Source organism: Ctenopharyngodon idella, chromosome 8, assembly GCF_019924925.1.
Source record: "Ctenopharyngodon idella isolate HZGC_01 chromosome 8, HZGC01, whole genome shotgun sequence".
NCBI classification, from domain to species: Eukaryota; Metazoa; Chordata; class Actinopteri; order Cypriniformes; family Xenocyprididae; genus Ctenopharyngodon; species Ctenopharyngodon idella.
The window spans coordinates 11,462,937-11,483,029 of NC_067227.1; the positions used below are offsets into that span (position 1 = coordinate 11,462,937).

At 37.9% G+C, this 20,093-nt stretch overlaps 3 protein-coding genes across 4 annotated transcripts; all 3 read right to left on the reverse strand.

Annotated features, from left to right (window-relative positions):
• Positions 1–1,049: 1,049 nt before the first annotated feature.
• Positions 1,050–3,626, reverse strand: LOC127517129 (polyglutamine-binding protein 1-like). Its single transcript, XM_051902355.1, has 7 exons — positions 3,517–3,626; positions 3,277–3,343; positions 3,071–3,182; positions 2,699–2,799; positions 2,380–2,613; positions 2,210–2,288; positions 1,050–1,408 (listed from the first exon to the last, which is right to left on the reverse strand). Exons 2-7 carry the CDS (start codon positions 3,341–3,343, stop codon positions 1,234–1,236), a joined length of 768 nt encoding a protein of 255 aa, XP_051758315.1. The 5' UTR covers positions 3,517–3,626; the 3' UTR covers positions 1,050–1,233.
• A 987-nt stretch (positions 3,627–4,613) lies between these two features.
• Positions 4,614–11,172, reverse strand: LOC127517128 (DNA polymerase delta subunit 2-like). 2 transcript variants are annotated; one of them, XM_051902354.1, is made up of 11 exons: positions 11,015–11,172; positions 10,640–10,855; positions 10,438–10,559; positions 10,224–10,347; positions 10,020–10,134; positions 7,105–7,303; positions 6,927–7,007; positions 6,502–6,659; positions 6,285–6,412; positions 4,970–5,071; positions 4,614–4,859 (listed from the first exon to the last, which is right to left on the reverse strand). In XM_051902354.1, exons 2-11 carry the CDS (start codon positions 10,851–10,853, stop codon positions 4,699–4,701), a joined length of 1,404 nt encoding a protein of 467 aa, XP_051758314.1. In that variant the 5' UTR covers positions 10,854–10,855; positions 11,015–11,172; the 3' UTR covers positions 4,614–4,698. The 2 variants fall into 2 exon arrangements, with proteins under 2 accessions (XP_051758314.1, XP_051758313.1); XM_051902353.1 differs by having other exon boundaries at positions 10,640–10,875.
• A 226-nt stretch (positions 11,173–11,398) lies between these two features.
• On the reverse strand, positions 11,399–20,079 carry LOC127517124 (splicing factor 3A subunit 1-like). Its single transcript, XM_051902348.1, has 16 exons — positions 19,986–20,079; positions 19,773–19,862; positions 18,808–18,917; positions 18,531–18,729; positions 18,119–18,376; positions 17,945–18,019; positions 16,884–17,034; positions 15,069–15,265; positions 14,796–14,913; positions 14,401–14,708; positions 13,581–13,826; positions 13,270–13,477; positions 12,436–12,596; positions 12,221–12,322; positions 12,010–12,081; positions 11,399–11,879 (listed from the first exon to the last, which is right to left on the reverse strand). The coding sequence occupies exons 2-16, from the start codon at positions 19,818–19,820 to the stop codon at positions 11,778–11,780; spliced, it is 2,355 nt and encodes a 784-aa protein (XP_051758308.1). The 5' UTR covers positions 19,821–19,862; positions 19,986–20,079; the 3' UTR covers positions 11,399–11,777.
• Between the last annotated feature and the right edge of the window lie 14 nt (positions 20,080–20,093).

Genomic DNA, 20,093 nt, shown 5'->3' on the forward strand with positions numbered 1-20,093 from the left:
TTTTATAAAGTAAATGTAAGAAGAACTTGAATACTGTTTTTAATATTTCAAGATGAATATTTACTAGACTGAATCAACTTAGGTTTACTTGCTTAACCAGACATTTTTTTATAGATTTTTCTTCTTGATACTTATTTCATGTTAGGCTAAAGTATTTTTTTCTTAATTAAAGTGGCGTTCTTTTAGCCATGAACTAGCGTTGCTTCGTGTAGCCGGCGCCGCTCCACTGCCATCTATCGGCGTGGATCAGCATCGTAGACTGAGTTTTATGTAAATTACACTAAAACTAGTGAGTTTTAGAGCGGTCTCCACAATAATTCCATTGCCTGTCCAACAAGAACAAAAAAGTAACTTGGTTATCACTACTTCGGGTTTTCTCCATCATCAAATATTTCAACATTGTCTATGCCGATGTTTTCCGTTGTTTTTTTGTCAGACTTTCTGTCTTCTGGCTCCAGACCTTGCTTCTTCCGCCGTACTGATTCTGCCGTTGTCTTTTTCGCTTTTACTACTCAGGAAATGGTATTATGTTACTAAACCGCAGCCAATGAGCGTGAGCATTCTCTCCTATGTCGCATTTCAACATGGCGAAATACACTGAGGGCGACCCGCACCATACATAATTATAGAAAACTATTGAGCACACACTACAAAATAAATCTTAGACAATATTTTTGTTTTCCAGTACAAATATCTAAGATACAAAAAGTGAAAAAACGCTTAGGATATTAAGTCTTGAATTCGGCAAAATAAATAAATCATCAAAATTAAGTTAATGCTTAAAATAAGACAAAATATCTGCCAGTGGGGTCAGAATAATAAAACTTAGTTCAAAGGGATAATACTATTCTAACCTTTCTAGTTTTAAGTACAAATTCACTTATTTTTTCCCGGTATTCATGACTTTATAACTTAAGTCATTTATCATTTCAAGTAAATGTTTCTTGATTTGAGAATGTTTAGATATTTGTACTGGAAAACAAGACAAATTCTGAGTAAGAAACTCTTAATGTGTAGATCACTTTAAATTAGCACCAAACCACTGAATGCACCTTTAAACAAAATGTTTATTTTGCAGGAAACAACATCACTATGTTATGTAAAATGACAATTGTTTATAAAATGTATAACACAACACATGGTATATTTACAAATGAATCTGTCCTAAATGTAAGAAAAGAAATTACAAACGCCTTTTAACAGTCATAAAGGCTTTAAAGACACTGTTCCTGCTCAGTCATCATCACTATCATCATCCTCCTCCAAGCGTCGTGTGTTCTCGGCGTTCGCTCTCAGGACGGCTCCAGGACTGGGGTACGGCCTCTGCTGGAACAGGGGTCCTGCCGCTGTGGTGTCCGCTCCTGTCTTTGCCTCATTGCGTTTGGGGAGACCAGTGGACCATAAGCCCCTAAAACCAACAGTGCCATATAATGATCAGGAACATGTTCTTTATTACAGAAACAATGCATTTTTAGAACTCATGTGAATGCAATTTGAGTACATTTCAGGAAATTTAGTATGTATCCATTGTAGGGCTCAATGATTTATGTGATGCAGAAAACATGGATGCCAAAGGCATCATAAGGCATTCATACAAATGTAATTTACTGTATAAAACATAATTAAAGAATTTGGCAAAATTTGGATGAATAAATCAAAAGTAGGGCTGTATGACTTATTACGTACAGGAATATCACACAATCTTTCTTCAATGTTTTCATTTAAACAGTAAAACTTAGTTGTCCAGCTTGTTTGCCAAAAGTAAAAATGAAAGGAATAGTTCAGATTTCATTTACATTTTAAACGATTAGTTAAGTTTTATACATTCATTTGATTACCACCGTTTGTGATAATAAATTTGTATTAAATCACAAAACAAGGAATCATAAATTTTTTTTTTTTTTAATTCTGGGGGGAAAAAATAATTTAATAGAGCACTTTTATTGTTACATTTTTAATTATTAAATTGTTCAATCTTTATGAATTCAATTGATTGATTAGACATCCTTTTTGATTATTACAATTTAATTAAACTATTAAAACGAAATCCAGAAAAATGAAATCGAAACACAGAATTTGGGAAAAAAAACTAAACCAATAAAATTGAACAGAAATTCAGCATATGTTGCACAGACACAGTGAGAGTATTATGTTATTTTACCATTTCAAACACAGTGATAGTCTTAATATTAAACTAGCTGGTCATTACCTTGGAGCATCCGAATAGGCGCTGGGATCCATGGGATCCATTTCCTCCTGCTGCTGTTTTCGGCCTCCTCCTAGTCCTCCTAAAAAGGAGTTTGCATTTATTCAGGCTTACTGAGGCAATATTTTTAATTCTGAATTAAATATTTAATGAGGCAGATTATGCATAATTACCTCTCTTTGATTTGTTATACGGTGCACTGTCATCTCTCCGCATCCTTCTATCACGGTCCCTGTCTCTGTCCCGGTCTCGATCTCTATCCCTATCTCGATCTCTATCTCTGTCCCGTCCGTCCTCCCTGTCTCTGTCCCGCTCCCGATCGCGCTCTCGTTCCCTCTCTCTGTCTCGTTCCCGGTCTCTCTCTGCCTTCTCATAGTGGCTGTCCCCTTTGTCATGTCCACTATCACCTGGGAAGTAAAACACAAACATTTTGAGCATATCTCTCAATAACGTCACAAAATCCTTGTGTACTTCTGCATGTCCATGTCTTACCTTTCTGTTTCTTAGTCGCCTTGGTGATGACAGCAGAAGGATCATTGGGAGACAGCCAGCACACTAAATCGGTTTCCACATTCCAGTAGTACGGAAGACCGCTAAGGACAATTAGACAATAATATTTATATGTAATTAATAAAGATTCAGTCTGGAATTTTGGCCATGTATCATGGTATTACCATGCTATTAACTTCAAGAATAATGAATATGGTAATTGCTCAGTAACAAAGTCAATTTCAACACATTTCCATCTCAAGCCATTTTTGTGCCATAGTAGCATCATAGTATTTTTGTACTTTTACATTAAAAACGGATGGTTTTATATCTTAGAGCTGAACAGAGAAAAATAAAAGCTTATGAACAGCTTACCAAGAAGGGTCAAACACTTTGTACCAATTCGTTGGTAAATTTTCAAGTCTTGTAGCCTCATAATCAACGTTGTTATCATCGTAGTCTTCAGCGATGATCTCCTCTTCAGCCTCTGATGATGAGAGACAATAAATGAGAGCATGAACTTGTAATTTAGTGTGTTTTATGTATTACCCAGTAAGATAAATATGCATCATGTATCTTACCGTGGTCAGACTGCTTCACGATCCCTCTTTTAGCGAGGCGTGCAAGTAGAGCTGGAGGCAGAGGCATCTAAAGACAGAGCAAATCATCTCAGTGATCACACTAGTGTTGACCAGCCACGAGTAAACTGTTACTATCTGAAACTGGGCTGGCAGAATGCTGCTTTTGCATGCAAATAATGGACAGAATATTACACATGCAATTTTATTAAGAAATACATGACGGTGAGTGCAATAATATACCTTTATGATGTCCAAAAATGCAGTTATGTGGTTAACGTTTCATTGAAAAGAGACAAACAAGCGACGCGGACGCAGAACAATGACGTGGCAAAGCGTAACGTGACGTCATGTAAAGGAACAGGAATTAAACGTTTATCTGAAAGAAAAAAAAGCGTATCTAAACATCTGAATACTTTTTCAAGAAATACGCCAAGAATATGGCGTTTAAACCAGTTTAAAAATTAATGTAAATGTAATACTTAATGGTTTTAACGCTAGATGGTGACAAAGACGCTCTGAAATTAATTTCAATGCCGAAATCCTTGATTTTGAGGATGTTTTTTGTTAACTGTCATTTTAAAAGTGCGGTATTAGTGTTTTTTTCAGTAGCAAATGCGCTGCTGATGTTTACAAGTATTAGAAAAAAACGTAATATTTTGTATTTACTAATATGCAGTAAATACAAAATATTAACTACCGCATCAGTGTCTAAAATAAGAACAAATAATCAAACTACAAGCAACATCACAAATAAATACAATAGAGCAAATATTCAAAATAAAATAAACAGTGCTTTTCAGGTTTTTCCAGGTATCTAACAGTAGTTTTCAGGTACAGAAAATGGATAAAGTTATCAAATATAAAATAACACTGCATTATCTTCACTGTGTAAATTAAATAAAGATTAATCATTACTGAAGTTACAAAAGCTATTCAGTCAACAGCAGTGAGTGATTTCTTTGTCATTTGTTGTTTGATTTAAGCATATTAGCCTACAGATGCTTCATTCGAGATGGACCGCGGTGCAAGTGCGTGCCGAACCGTAAGTGGAGAACGGTACGGTTCGATTTTTTACCGAGAACCGTTGCATATTATATATATATATATATATATATATATATATATATATATATATATATATATATATATATATATATAAACTTTCTTTTGAGGACTATGCATGGACCAATTCAAAATAATCATGTAACCGTTGCATGGTGCATAAATGTAATTAAATGATAGAATAAAGGTGATTTTAAGTACATGAGGCAAATAACCTCAGAAACATGAGTTCAATACTACAGCATGTACACTACACCCGAAGAGGAAAAAGAGAATGTTTTCATACAAAAAAGGGAGCTTTATTAACAAACAACACAACAGAAACAAGTGAACAATTGTCATATGTTGATAAGTGAGTGTTTAATGGCTGATATTCATCTCACTGTCTTCATCATCCTCTGTGGAAAACGAGGAGAAGCAGACCGGCTCACACTCTAAGGTGCGTAGATTCACAAGACAGGCTGTCTGTGTGCTGCTGAACTCTGGGATTGCTGCCAGGAGAACATCTTGTCCTTCAGGCCCTGAGACAAAAAAATAAGACAAAAATTACCATACAAAAAGATACCTGTAATGCATGGCCACACTGTTACATAGTGCTGTTTTTAATAATATTAAACACTCTTCCGTTCACCTGTGACTCGTTTAGATTGGTAGCTTGGTGCATTTCCACTAAAGTACACATGGGGGCATTCTTCCAGAATAAAGGGATCTTTCTGATAGAAAGGGTAACAACCTAAAGGGTCAACAGAACAAGTCAGAGCAATCTAGCATTTTCATGGTGCTTTATACAAAAAAGAAATACAATGAATATTTGTTCCTTTGATAAATTTAAATGTTTTTTTTTTTTATGTTCTGAAAGTGTTTAATAAACAATAAGTGAATAAAAAAAATAAAAATATTATATATACACACATATATACATACCCAGGTGAAAAAAAAAAAAGTACATTTCTATAATGTACTTAAAGTGCTCTATTTTCGTGCACTAATTTTGTACTTAATATACTAAAAATTCTTCTTTAGTACTTCTTAAGATAATCTTAAGAACATTTAAGTGTACTCAACTGTTTTATTTTGAGACACCATGAACTATGAACATATGAACTAAAATGTGCTTTTAATATATTTTCTCTGTATTTAAAAAATTTATTTAGATACTATAGTACATTTGAACCCATAGTGTACTACAAGTGGTAACTAAATATATATATTTAAATACCGAGATAGTATATTAAAAGCACATTTTAGTTCATATTTCATGGTGTCTCAAAATAAAACAGTTGAGTACACTTAGATGTACACTTGTACAGTACTAAAGAAGAATTTTTAGTATATTAAGTACAAAATTAGTGCACGAAAATAGAGCACTTTAAGTACATTATTGAAATGTACTTTTTTTCACCTGGTATATATATATATATATATATATATTATATATATATATATATGATAAAGTAAAATATCTGCAGATATGGAGCCCCTGCAAGAACAAGGTAATGAGAAAAAATGAGAAAGAATATGAGGAAAATTTATATTTAAATATTTAAATGCTTTTGCATTCTCTCAAAAAAAAATAAAAAATAAAAATAGCAAGTGAACACAAAACTGGTGACAAAAATAATGGGTGGGAGGAAAACTAGCACTGAAATATAATTTTTCCTTTAATTTTTCAAAATATCTCCTTAAAGGCTCCATATCATAAAGTCAAAAGTAAAAATAAAAAAAATATATCATGCATTCAAATCAATATTCCAGGTTATTTTAACCTCATATCTTTGTATTGCATTTTGTGCCATTACCACCAACAATAATTTCAACTCGCTCCACGGTGTGAATAAATGAACATGAAGCGTGTATAACCCAGAATAACCCTATTAACAAATTAACAATCAGACCAAAAAATCTTACAAATAAATAAATAATCAGAGAAAATAATGTGTCCAGACCCAGTGTGTCCGGAGCGGTGGGAGCGAGGTGACGGAGTCTCAGTGTGCTTTCTAATATTTCCAGATGATCCTCCATACTGCTATACTTCACAATATCACTGACATTCTGTCCTGCTGTGCCCAAGAACCTGAGACCACAAAACATTCACTGTCAGGTGCTGTTCATCAGATCATATCGCTAATAGAGAATAAAAATAAAAGGAAGTTAGTTACTCACCGGACACCATCTACGACAGCTTGGTATGGGTTGCTGACCAGCTGCAGGGTGGGGAAGGGCACAGACAGAGGGAACATGCAGCGGTGCAGAGGCTGCTGGGGTAGAGTGTAGTTCGTTGGGTCATACTGTCCAGGCATGACATCCACAGGTACAGAGGCCTGTAGAGGACAAATCACACATTACAGACACTTTGTAATGAAATTAAAAGCCCCTTCAATACCCATTTAGCAGTATAACTAAGACTTAAAAGAAATGGAATAAAAGGATAACAGCCAGTCTAATCCCACCATGAGATCAGAAAACAACTAAGAGCTATAGGACCAGGTCCTTGAAACTTGATATATACGGAATAAATTTCGGCTTATTCCCAAATTATGACCTCATTTTGGTCCTTCACCAACACACTTTGGGTAGCAAACACTCACCACTAACTGAACTAGAAGCTCATCCAGCAGTCTGATAGCCTCCACACTCCCAGCCTGAGTCTTCTTAGTCAGATACTTTGCCTTCAAATGGAAAACAAGATTAATTGACTAAATGTAATTGCATTCTGCTTAAGAACTTCAATTAGCACTGCTTAGACCTTAAGTCTCATTTGCACACCTTAGTTGTTGAGTCTTTGTCCTGAGTGCTTTGACTCAACAGGTTTCCAGCTAATATGACTCTAGAGATGGATGCTGCTCCGCTCTGCTCCCCCTGGTCTCCGAGCTGACCGGTTACCATATCAACCAAAAGTTGCAATCCCATCATGCTATCTGCTCTGGTGCCATTCAATCCCAGACCAGAGGCAAGAAGCACAAACCTATAATGAAATAGCAAAGACTATGTGTGTACCACTTTAACTGTAGGGATGCACAATATATCAGATATATCAGCTCAGTTCTCAGCCGATATACACGAAAAAAATTTTTATTTACTGTTCAATTGATATCGTAGGGCTGGGTGGTATATCGAGTTAGTATGATATATCTATATATTTTTATAAACAATGTAGGATGAGGCAATAACTTTCATATAAATATATAATAGTTTGATATTAGGAGCGTATCTGAAAAATAGTGGAGGACACAGAATGAGCTGCAGCGGGGAAAGTGCATCATCCAATTTGTCCTAAAAATGAGACATGCTTTATATTACAAGCTTCAAAACATATCATTGCATAACTAACATTTCTCAGGTATATTCTCCATCAGTAAATGTCAGAAGGTCATGCAACCTTCCATTTTGCCATCAGGAGTGGACGAGCCTGCAAGCTTAGCTAGTCTCCAGTAAACTTCACAGACTTCAGTGAACGAGCGACGTCATGAGCATGCACGCCAAAGAGACAATAAAACAGGAGCACAATAATTCAAAAATATACATTTTGCTAAAATATTTGCTATTGGACATTAATTGTGCCAAATGTAGAATTTTAAGCCTAAAAGTAAGTGTATTTTTATGATAGAAGTAACTGTGAAGTGACAATTATAATGGGGTAATCTAAGCTCAGATGAGTGAATGTGTTCCTCTTAAAGGAACACTCCACTTTTTTGGAAAATAGGCTCATTTTCCAACTCCCCTAGAGTTAAACAGTTGAGTTTTACCATTTTCGAATCCATTCACCCGATCTCCGGGTCTGGCGGTACCACTTTTAGCATAGCTTAGCATAGTTCATTGAATCTGATTAGACTGTTAGCATCTCGCTCAAAAATGACCAAAGAGTTTCCATATTTTTCCTATTTAAAACTTGACTCTTCTGTAGTTACATCGTGTACTAAGACCGACAGAAAATTAAAAGTTGCGATTTTCTAGGCCGATATGGCTAGGAACTATACTGTCATTCCGGCGTAATAATCAAGGAACTTTGCTGATGTACCATGGCTGCAGCAGGCGCAATGATATCACGCAGCGTCTCTCACAAATGTCTCCATGGTTGCAAGGCACGCTCCCTGTGCAAGCATAATATAATTGCGCCTGCTGCACCCATGGTACGGCAGCAAAGTTCCTTGATCATTACGCCGGAATGGCAGTATAGTTCCTAGTCATATCGGCCTAGAAAATCGCAACTTTTAATTTTCCGTCGGTCTTAGTACACAATGTAACTACAGAAGTTTTAAATAAGAAAAATATTGAAACTCTTTGGTCATTTTTGAGCGAGATGCTAACGGTCTAATCAGATTCAATGAACTATGCTAAGCTATGCTAAAAGTGGTACCGCCAGACCCGGAGATCGTCTGAATGGATTTGAAAATGGTAAAACTCAACTGTTTAACTCTAGGGGAGTTGGAAAATGAGCCTATTTTCCAAAAAAGTGGAGTGTTCCTTTAACAGTTTACATTTAGTCTGTGCTTTTGTTTTTATTTTTTTCAGTTTAGTGAATTTAACTTCTGCTTTAAAAAGCATTATTTTTGTTTTTAGATTGTAATGTTGTTGTTTTAATGTTAAAATGTAATGTGATTTTAACTCCTTTTTTTTTTTTTTTGCACATATTATACAGCATAGCCTACATTCACAGGGTTTCTACAGGTTTCATCAAATCTAATTTAATGCTTTTTAATGCCCCGCGGATACCCTGATTCACTATATTTGTTTTCATAGCCTTCAATATGAGCATTGTTTGTAGGACAACACTGGGCAGGTGTGAAATTAAAATTTATTTTAAAATAAAGACAGATTTTTTTCCCCAAATAGAAAAGTTGAAAATACAGAGATATATATTGTATATCACCATCCAGCCAAAAAATACAGAAATGTGATTTTCAGGTAGGAGGTCAAAGGTTTTATCTGACACACTTTATATATATATATATATATATATATATATATATATATATATAGGATCTCCACAAGGTTGTGTACTGTCATCCATTCTCTTCATACTTTATGAAGTTCTCAGGTTAATTGTGATGTTGTTAAATATGAAGATGACACAGTTCTCTCCCTGCGTTCAAGCTCGGTGTATGATGATAGTGATTTAAGGGATAATTTACCCAAAAATGGAAATTCTGTCATCATTTACTCACCCTCAAGTTGTTCCAAACCTGTATGAGTTTCTTTCTTCTGTTGAAACACAGAAGAAGATATTTGAAAGAACATTGGTCACCAGTTGACGGTAGCCATTGACTTCCATTATAGTATTTTTTCCCCTACTATGGAGTCCTCGTCCTAAATATTTTATTTTTTCGATAATCCGTTAAACTTGAATGCATCACAATAAGGAAGAAAAGATCTTTCAACAATTCTGTTTTATAGCGACTTCAATACTAATCATTTATCAATTAACATTCATAACATGAAAATCATTATTAGTTTATCATATCGACCAGAATTGTAATATTAGTGAATCCCTATTACACTACACCCTATTACTATTAAGGGCCTAATGTTTAGAGAGTCTGAAGGTTGTGGGTTCGAGTCTCAGTACCAGCAGGAAATGTAGGTGGGGGGAGCTTGTACGCAGGGAGAGGAGAACTGTGTAGAAGAGGGGGGTGAACAGCGCTCTCTTCCTCTCTCATTACCCACGACTTGTGTTTCTGTACCTGTCTGAACTGAGAGGCTGTCTGGGTGTCTGTGGAGGAAGATCAGCCATGCAGAAGTCTTCAACAGTGAATTTCCCATCATTCTTCTCTGCACCCATGATGGCAATTACACTACCTGGAAATACCATTTCATTACAAAGCAGGAAAATTGAGATGCATGAGATGTTTGAGACCGATAAGTTTATCTTTCTATATGTATCCCACCTGTTACAAACTTGGGTGTGTCGATGTTGCCCTCCAGTTTAATCCTCTGAAGTTCATCCTCCAAAATAAGCTCATCTGATTGGCTGATGTATTTGGCACGAGGCGGCTGGGGCAACAGATTGTGCTGAAGAGAGAAAAGTCATGTTAAAAGGGAAGACTGAGATGGACAAAAAAACAAAACAACTAATGTTTGAAACATCAGGTTGTGTCTAACCTCCTCACTGATCTCCTTCAGGATGGAGGGCTGCAGCTCCATGTGTTTGAATATGGTGCCCACTATTATACACTGTTCACCCATCTGCAGGTCACACAGCTTCCTGATGGGCACTACACAACCTGCCACACACATTCACTCATGTTCAGAAGCGGTTCGGATAAAATACCAGCCTGTCAGTGAGTTCATGGATGTTTCTCACCCCACTTCTCCGTGGCTCTGTCGGTGAGGATGTGTCTCATCTGCATGAGTCTGGTGGCGTAGATGTGTGCATACTGGCGGCTGAAGCTGCGCTCGCCGAGGCGGAATCGCTCCGAGCAGCCGCTGTATGAGGGCTGCTGACGGTCAAACACGGGCTCCTCTGAGCCTGGAGGAGCCAATAACGTCTCCTTCGGCACGATCACGTCTGAGAACATGACTGACGGCAAGTTTTGGACGCTAAATCAACAATTAAACAATTTTATGTGCATAAGATATAAATGCATAATACTTTTTTTATACATTTACTGAAAATCTATGGAGTTGTCAAACAAGCATCTTACTGTAGGCTAACAGCACCGTAGCTTCACTTCCTTACCTTGTTTCTTATTTGCTGTGTTGGTTTTCTACAGTATACTGTAAATCTAGTTTGATTCGATGATAAAGTAAACAAAATAAACAACAAAATCAGATCGACCTAACCTGTGTTGATTTTTGGTATCTCCCGCTAAATATTTCACCTCTGACCTGTATGAAAATGTGACGCGAGTTCCGCTAAATAAACGCTTTCAAAATAAAAGCAGCCGGAAACAAAAATAACCTGCTGCGTTTTTAGACAAATTATTTATATTTTAAATGTTAATATTTCATGATTACTTCGGACTGTTTTTTATTGATGCCCACCAAAAGTACTACAATATGAAAAATAAGTCAGTAATTGCCAGCTTTTGTGAGGGAAAAAAAGACAGTATGACTAATAACATTACTTATCGAAAATTTATTAGGTACATTTTCCTAAGGTACATTTTTATGTATTTAATATGTATCCCACAAAATGTGATGTTTCAAAGCTAAACTTCAAACGTGCAAATATTTAACAATCACTTCAATGAAAAGAAGTGCAACTTAAAACAGTCTACGAGCGGTTTGCTAGATTACTGCCAAAATTAAATGTTCAGTTATTTAATCATTCATACGCTGAATGTTATACATATTGGTACATCACAAGACACTGAATACTTTGTATTACAGTTATCTACAGAGCACAGCACAAGTTCTGTGAAGTGTACAAATGCAGGATTAGCAGGATTATAAGCACAATAAATGTGGAAGATTTGAGCAGAGAAGAAAGCATGAGCGATCTACTTCTTCCTTCCTCCTCTCTCCTTAAGGGCCAGATGGATGACGGAGCCATTGTTCATGTTGTAATAGGCCAGAGAGTTGGAATCTTTGATGAAAATACCCTGGAGAATCAAACACAATATGAGATCTTGGTTTTCAAAGTAAATACTTTTATATTTAATAATGTCATAAAACATTCACCATTTAAATAATAATAAAACATCTAAAGATTTAAAATAATCTGAAATTTACCTCATACTGCAGCTTCTGCTTTCCAGCTGGCATTCCAGTGGCTTCATGAATCTTAACCTTGATGACAGACACCTGAGACACATAAAGGCAATTATTTAGCTCAGATTTTCATGTCTCACACAAAATATGTATAGAATTATATAGGTCAGTGGTTAAAAATGTGTACAAATGGAGTTGGTACATACATATATCGGATAGGCAAAGTCTTTACCTGGTCTGTGAGAGGCAGGTTGAAGTTCAGCACTTGGCCACTCAGCTTCCATTCTGTCTTGTCCTGCATGTTGGGCACCTGCACCTTGACTGCAACAGGTCCCTAAAAGTGAGCAAAGGTCAAATTAAAAAGATTAACAAATGACCCTGATGTAATAGTTATAAAATATTCATTGCTTCTAAGTGCACTCAAAATAGTATGTTGCAGCATTGTACCTTGTTCCTGCGCAGGAACTCCTCTTCTGGAATTAGGTTGTCCTCTGTCTTCATTTTCTTGCTGGAAGGCTCGTCCTCGTGAGGTGGTGGAGGATGAGCGGGAGGCATGGGCGCGGAAACTGTGCTGGGAGGTTGAGGTACAGGGGGAGCGGGTACAAACGCTGGAAAACAAAAAAAACAGTTAATTACAACAACATTATTATTAATATATTTGAAGGTACACTATGTATCTTTTTTGTTCAAAAGTAACAATTTAAATAACAAGGTACTCTGATTCACTATGGTAAGCCTATTATAAGTGTTTATATTTTAGACCTGACTGAGTGGATGGTTATCGCGAGAAATTGTGTACATACATCACTTGCCCGTGTGTGTGTCATTATATCTGTAAATAGAGTATGACGTGTGTATGGTGTGGGAGTGGCATAGGTTAGTTGTCACAACAAGCGAGAAAGGCTGACATGGAGCAGCTAAGTCTCGAACCTCCAGGGAATCACCTGCTAAAAAAACTAAAATAAAATGCTGAACAGAGGAGAGACTGCTGGCAAAAAGAGAATGCTACAGATTTCGTAATAAAATGAGAATCAACATTGGCTTTTTGGAGATGGCGAGAACTGATGTATTTGAAATGTGGAGGGATTTGAAATGCAGAGATGGCATTTTTATTACTCAACAGGTGAGTAATGCATAAAACATATATATAAAACATTAAATAAATAATAATGCTTATTAATAAAAGTCTTTAATATTGTTGTGAATTTCTTGTCTTTAAATTATATTTAAGAAAAACGTACCAGGAAAGTACATAATAGATCAGTTATTTCAAAGACTCACCAGCAGGGACCACCATAGGTGGTGGTCGGGGTGCCATAATATGGGGTCCAGAGGGTGGCATGGGCACCACATTGATGCGTGGGGCATGCAGCATGGGTGGCATGGGGGCCAGAACTTGTCCAGGGGCCAGACGTACCACAGGGGCCACTGGAGGTCTGGGTATGACAGGCACAGCAGGAAGCAAGGTGGTCCTCACTGGGGGTGCCATCTGAAATATACACAAGGGCCTTTAGTTAGGACTAGCACTTTTATTTTTGACAAACAAACTGATCTTTCGAAACTCTTGAATGCAGAAACAGATTGAGACTCACGGTAGACGCGGGTCTGGGGACAGTGTTGACAGGTGGGGTGGGTTTGGGCAAACTGGGGGCTACTGATGGCAAGGGCGGCTGAGGAATCTCGTTGGGCTTGCTAGGGCCGATCTTCTCCTTGGTGTCGTCCTCCTGCACCAGACCTTTAGCTTTGTGGATGGCTTCAATTTGCTCCTGCAGGGTGATGTTAGCCTGAGCCGCCTGCTGGGTACGAGCCATACTGCCTGAGTGACCATCCCATGTGACCTGCAGAGAAAGAGGAAAGTGTGTTAGATAAACACTACTACCCTCTAGTATTCCTCACTTAGGAGGTCACACTTGTGACTCTCAGCATTAAAACAGAGTGGAGACAATAATCATGACTTTTTTTTTATTAATGACATAAATGTACTGTTTCAGTAATATTTTTTAATATTTGTCTTTGTAGAAGACAATATTCACCTCTAACTTACAATTTACCATATAAAATACAAATATTAGAAAAATAAAATATTATATATTGATTTATAGATTTGATATTCAGACAATATCAAAGACTTAGATTGTACCTCAAAACATTGCTCTATATTTATGTACTTCCTATTAATTTCCTATGGCAGTCATTTTTGCCCATGAAGATGACAAGTGTGATTATTTTTTTAAAACTATTTAGTTCTTTCTAAAGTCCAAAGTTATTTAGTCGAATATACTTTGAAAGCTGCGTGGACTTGACTGTGCACAAGGCGGAGCGTAACGTGGAAAATTAAGTGTACCTGGGCCTTAATCATGTCCACAATTTTTTTTCTTGTGTGTGTGTTCATTTTTTCTTTGTCTTTCTTACCTTCTCCTCAGGCTTCTGTATCTCCTCCTCTCCGATCTTCTTACCGATGGCCGTTTCCTCCACACCAAAGATATCGGTACGTCTCTCGGCCAGCTGCTTCAAGCTGCTCTCGATGTCTAGGCCGGGAGCGTACACCTCCTCCTCGATCTGACGCTCTCGGATGTTGCGGTCTCGCTGCTCCAGCCAGCGGGGGTCCAGCAGGCCGATTCGCATGTGCTCCTGCATCTTACTGGCTGGGATCTTCTCACCCGTGATGGGGGAGATGAGGTACTCGTCAGGGGCAGCCACGGGAGGCAGAGGCTTAGAGGCTGAGAGAAAATGAGATAGAAAGTGAGTGGATGCAAAGAAATATGTGCTGTTTTAGAATGATAAATTGTTTTTATAAATGCCCTTACCCTTGGGGTCGTAGTCTTTGCGGATGATAACCTGGTCTGGGGTGGGGGGCAGAGGTGGTGGCATGGGATTATCAGGGGGTAGAGGAGCTTTCATGCCATCATCATCTTCATCAGAGCCCTATTGAGAGGAAGAACAGGTGCTAGTCAGTCAGAGTAATAGTTAACCCACTTCTACAAACTCACCATCTATGCCATTTATGTGAACATTCTTCTTAAAGCAAGTTTGGCAAAACCCTTCTCATCCCATCGGGACGATCACCCTGGTTGTCTCACCTCATCCATGTCCTGCAGCTGTGTGTCCTGGTCTAGCTGAGCTGCGCGTCCGTCCTCCCTGGCTCCCCTCTCATCCTCTTCATCATCACTCTCCACCTCCATCTCCACCTCCTCACTCTCTCCAAACTTCTCATAGCGCTCCTGGATCAGGATACGAGCACCCAGTTCCTCAGGAGTAGTGGGAGGAGGGAAATTACCTGTAATATGTATTATAATTTTAAAAAGTATTAATGATGATGATGATTATAATAAAAAATAATAATTACATGAATATAATAATAAATCATTAATAACAAATATTAACAATCATCATTTAATATTAATCAATATTTTATTAAATATTGTATAGTATTTTATGGTATAGTATATTTATATTTTAATATAATAATTAATATCTATATGCATTTTGCAAATAAATATAAAAAGGGGTGATGAACTGAGAAATCAAATTTTCCTTGAGCTTTTGATATATAAGAGGTCATCATACTATAAGAATATCCTATAAGTTTCAGAACTGAACACTTCCTTGTTAGTCCAATAAAAGCTTTTATTGACACCAGGCCCAGCAAACGTCAGGTTTTTCAAAGTGGGGATCTATGACAAAGGGCAGCAAGCACCGCCTCCGCAGAAGAAGATCGACGCCTACTTCATCACTGCCTGTTTAGCCCCGCCCAACGGTTCACGCATGACATGCAAGAGAATAGGTAGCCTAAGTGACATAAGCCTACGTGGTGCTAAACCAGATTGAGCTACCAAGCAATAAACATGCCGTTGATGATTACAAAATATTGTCAAGTGCCTGGACTCGACAGTACTGCAACAACATGTGAGTAACTGTGTTAATTCTAATGCCTGATCTGATATGTAATGATTCATGTACTGTCAGATGTTCTTTGTCTATGTGTCAGTAAAACCCGTGAGTAAACGTCAAACATTGTGTTGTTTCTCTTAGTTAGATGAAAATAATGTTATTTAACGGTGATTAAATTATATAAAGAAAGCGATCAAAGAACGCTTCCTTTGCAATTGTTGGAGCAGCGCGTGCTGAAGCTGTCAATCAAACAGCGCGAGTTCATCAGTGACTGACACGCAAAATTCCCGTTTTATTCAACGAATCTCTTAGTTATATCACGTTTGCACTGTTAGTGAAGATGAAAGCATTTGTTAGTGTGCAGAAATTGAGTTGCAATGACGAGATCACTGCTTTCATGTGCTCAACATGTCTGTGATTGGCTACAATGTTCATCTCTGTAACCTTTCATGCCACAATCTAAATATAATGCCATAGATCTAAATGTAATACAACACTTTTCATGATTAGTTAACCTTGAGAGCTGTAATAGTAAAAACGCGCTAAAAGACAGAGTAATTTCAAATGGAGAGATGTCAGACAATCACAGCAGTGGGCGTTTACACTGAAGTCTCACAGCAGACACGCCCCTTAAAACAGAGCGTTCAAACCACAGAGTGCTATTATGACAATTTTTTATGTAAAAAGCATACTAACATTATAAGTGCTCCCCAGGAAACATTATAAAACAATAAAACAACGCAGTTCATGACCCCTTTATTAACAACAATGATATAGTATTCATTTTAATACAATTATTAATTATAGTAATTTCTCCATTATATTACAATAAAGGTTATTGCGTGTGTAATTGGCTAATTGAACCACAGCTCTTGAGACTGAAGAAATTTCTTGCTCTTACCAAAATAAAGAGCATTTTTCTGATGCTATAGTATGTTTGTGCAAATAAAAATCCTCAAATATCTAAAATCATGTAAACTGTTGTGTGAACTAAACATGCTCACCTTGCTCATTTGGTTGGAAGTCCACTGTCTCCACAACCACAAAGTCATGCCAGTCAATCTGAGCATAGGCCACCCTCTCCTTCTCTCGCTCCTCCTCTTCCTTCTTCCTCTCTCGCTCCTGGAATTTGGCCCACTCCACACGATATCTGACCTAAAATATTGGGGAAAGATGTGATATTACAGATCAATCTGATCTGTCCCTCCCTTTTTGTGATCATATGAGTTTCAAAGCTCAGATTGATCAAATCTACAGCCTGAGAGAACGTTTTGGGACTAACTGAATTTAACGAAGGATTACTAATAATACATGACGTGTTATATATTTAGCAATTTCAGTTCTAATGTGGTTTTAGAATACCAACATAAACAATATGCCCTCCTCATACTAGGCATATCTTATGTAGATGTCTTAACATCCACTCAGTTACCCCTTTTCCACCAGAATGGTTCTCGTTCTGGAGCCAGAGCCTGTTCTCGGCCAAGAGAGCACTAGCCTGTCACGAACCGGCCGCATGTTTCCACGGACTTGAGGAACGAACAGTGACGTAACACTTCTATGTGTTGTATACCTGATTATAACCACGCTAAAATCAAACAGTGTGCATCCCGGTGTTTAAGCAGGCAGTGCAGCACTTCTGTTTTGCTGTTCACAGTACCGGGACTGATTCTAGCGTACCAGGCTACCGACAGCTCACATAAACTCTGATATTCTCATCTGTCCATTTTGGAGATATGGTGAAACTGAAACCACTGATTTACTCTCTCTCGTGCGCACAGTTTCATATATTTACATATAAAGAGCAATGCAGTGCAACGTTATTACATTGCTCAATGAGACCGACATAGACAGTGGCAGCATTTCTCCACCCCCGCTCCCCCGGCTCCATTCGAGTAAGTTTTTAGGGCCAGAGCTGACCCATCTTTCTGGCCCGGAGCCACCTTTTCTGCAGTGAAAATGCAAGGAATGGTTTGAGAACGGACACAGGCCAGGAACCCACACCGGAACCGTAATGGTGGAGAAGGGGTGTGTGTGATCTGGAGTGGCTGTCATAATTAATTACCTGGTCCAAGACCTCACGAGAATTCTCTGCTTCCTTCTTCAGTTTCAGCAAAAGACCTTTCGGAGGGATTAAAACCTGCAAGAAACCAATCAATTAAGTGAATTAAATGTCACACAAAAACTCTGCTTTTATTAGCAACCTCAATCTGATTCGTCCTGAGTATTGCTGCCATACCTTTGTGTATTGTTCCACCAGTTTTGTAAAGTAGTTGAACAAGCTGTGCTGTGGTCGCAGGAAGTCAAACTGGTAGTTCCTCTGCTCCTTCTGCATCAGCTGCGTGAGAAACTGACGGCCATTTCGGGCAACAAACTGTGCGGTCAGCTTCACCACATCTAGGTCAAAGGCTGCGATGGAGGGAGGGTCGGCAATGAACTCAAACTCAGGTGGAGGTTCCTTGGGCACCACCGTCTCATGGATCACCTGTGCTTGAACCTAAATGACCACAAACACATAAGTTCTTCATTAGATATCCAGATATGAAAGGCTTTCAAATCAGACTGCTTAGATTATGACGACTGGTTTTATTTCAATAAAATGGAATTAATAACTAGTAGGTGTTGTATGAAGTCAATGAAAGGATCCTGACCTTCTGAGGAAGCTGCTGTGATGCCTGCTGCTGCATGACTTTAGGCACCGCTGCAGAAGGTTCCTGAGCTTTGCCCTCCTTGAACTCGTTGACCTTGTGGCGGTAGTAAGCATGGTAAGGGTCGTTGGGGTTGAGGAAGTTGAATTTTGGGTTGTTGATCTCATTCTGTCGAATCCTGGCCTCGAACTCAGGTCCATTCCTTTGGAAAATAAAAAAAAATGGTTAATTATTGATTTAACAAATGTACAATAACGAAACTTGTGATGTAATGTCAAACCTGGCCACGAAGCTGGCAGTCTTGTCAACAATGTTCCGGACTTCAGGAGGCGGATAGATGATTCCCACAATGGGCTTTGTGGCTGGAGTCTCTTCTTTCTGGTCCTCGGGCTGTTTTTAAAACATTACACAACTTAACTGATCTGATACTTCATAACACTTTGGTTGCAAAGATTGCCTCACAAGCCAAATATTTTTGACTATTTGCATTCTGTATCTTAATTTGCCCCAAAAGAGTCCTTTTAGTTATACAGTATTATATGTAAAACAGTAAAAACAAGGTTTGACGAAAAACAGTATGTGACAAAAGACGCATGTCCAAATTCAAGTGCTCATAAAAGAGTAGGCAAAAAGTACCCAAATAACCTACTACTTCTGGAGAGTTTCTGAAGTGTGCATATGATGGACACTTTATATCCCATGAAACCACGGGAGAGGATTTATGAATGGCGGGGAAGCAACATAACTTACGATGGTAGGGCACATAATAATGACAATATGGCGAATGTAGTACGTCCGAATTAAGTTCATACTAACACACACATTTACACTATATAGAACGTACTTTTTTAAGCAAGCTTTTTTATTCAAAATAAGTACCTACTCAAGAAAGAATGCGATTTCTGACGCTGCCATAATCTATAGACATGCAATATTATGGTCCATTAACATGTCTGTATGTTTATGGAGACACATATGTTAGTAAATGAATATAAAGCAGAAGAACACACATTCATACAATATAGAACGTACTTTTTAGCGGTCGTAAGGTATTTAACTTATTCAAAATAAGCACCTACTCAACAGAGATTGCGGTTACGGACGCAGCCATAATCTATAATCATGCAATACTACGGTCAATTAACATATTTGTATGTTTATGAAGACATGTGTTAGTAACTGACTATAAAGCAGATAAATCTACCCTGTACCGTCTCTAAAAATATATAAATTACAGGTTCATACCTTGTTGTTTAGCTCCGGCTGCATGATCTGCACAGGCCCAGGCGGCATGACTGCGACACTACAGGCTCTTCTCTGGCCGAATCAAGTACACTGAGAAAAAAATAAACAGTTATTGTCAGTGTACGGGTGATTTGTTTGAAAAAGTCAACGTACAGCCCTTAAAATTACTCAAGTAATATAATTCTATGTACACTTTCATACAACTTCACTAACCTCTCGTTTCGCCAAACGCCACACAACAGAAGGCGACAAATGAACGACGACTTCCGGTAGCGAGGCCAAGGGGGGTTGTGGGAAATGTAGTTCAAGTGGAATGATTCT

What these genes read in the sequence shown, in the direction of transcription:
- LOC127517124 (XM_051902348.1), bottom strand. Translation starts at nt 19,820, where the DNA reads ATGCCGCCTGGGCCTGTGCAGATCATGCAGCCGGAGCTAAACAACAAG. An exon ending in CACAGCAGCTTCCTCAGAAG is followed by an intron (nt 18,377 to 18,530) that starts GTCAGGATCCTT and finishes GTGGTCATTTAG; the next exon opens with GTTCAAGCACAGGTGATCCA. An exon ending in AGCAGAAGCTGCAGTATGAG is followed by an intron (nt 11,880 to 12,009) that starts GTAAATTTCAGA and finishes TTGATTCTCCAG; the next exon opens with GGTATTTTCATCAAAGATTC.
- LOC127517128 (XM_051902354.1), bottom strand. Translation starts at nt 10,853, where the DNA reads ATGTTCTCAGACGTGATCGTGCCGAAGGAGACGTTATTGGCTCCTCCA. An exon ending in CAGAGCCACGGAGAAGTGGG is followed by an intron (nt 10,560 to 10,639) that starts GTGAGAAACATC and finishes TGTGTGTGGCAG; the next exon opens with GTTGTGTAGTGCCCATCAGG. An exon ending in CAGCCTCTCAGTTCAGACAG is followed by an intron (nt 7,304 to 10,019) that starts GTACAGAAACAC and finishes ATTTCATTATAG; the next exon opens with GTTTGTGCTTCTTGCCTCTG.
- LOC127517129 (XM_051902355.1), bottom strand. Translation starts at nt 3,343, where the DNA reads ATGCCTCTGCCTCCAGCTCTACTTGCACGCCTCGCTAAAAGAGGGATC. An exon ending in AAAGTGTTTGACCCTTCTTG is followed by an intron (nt 2,800 to 3,070) that starts GTAAGCTGTTCA and finishes AATTGTCCTTAG; the next exon opens with CGGTCTTCCGTACTACTGGA. An exon ending in GCCTATTCGGATGCTCCAAG is followed by an intron (nt 1,409 to 2,209) that starts GTAATGACCAGC and finishes TGTTGGTTTTAG; the next exon opens with GGGCTTATGGTCCACTGGTC.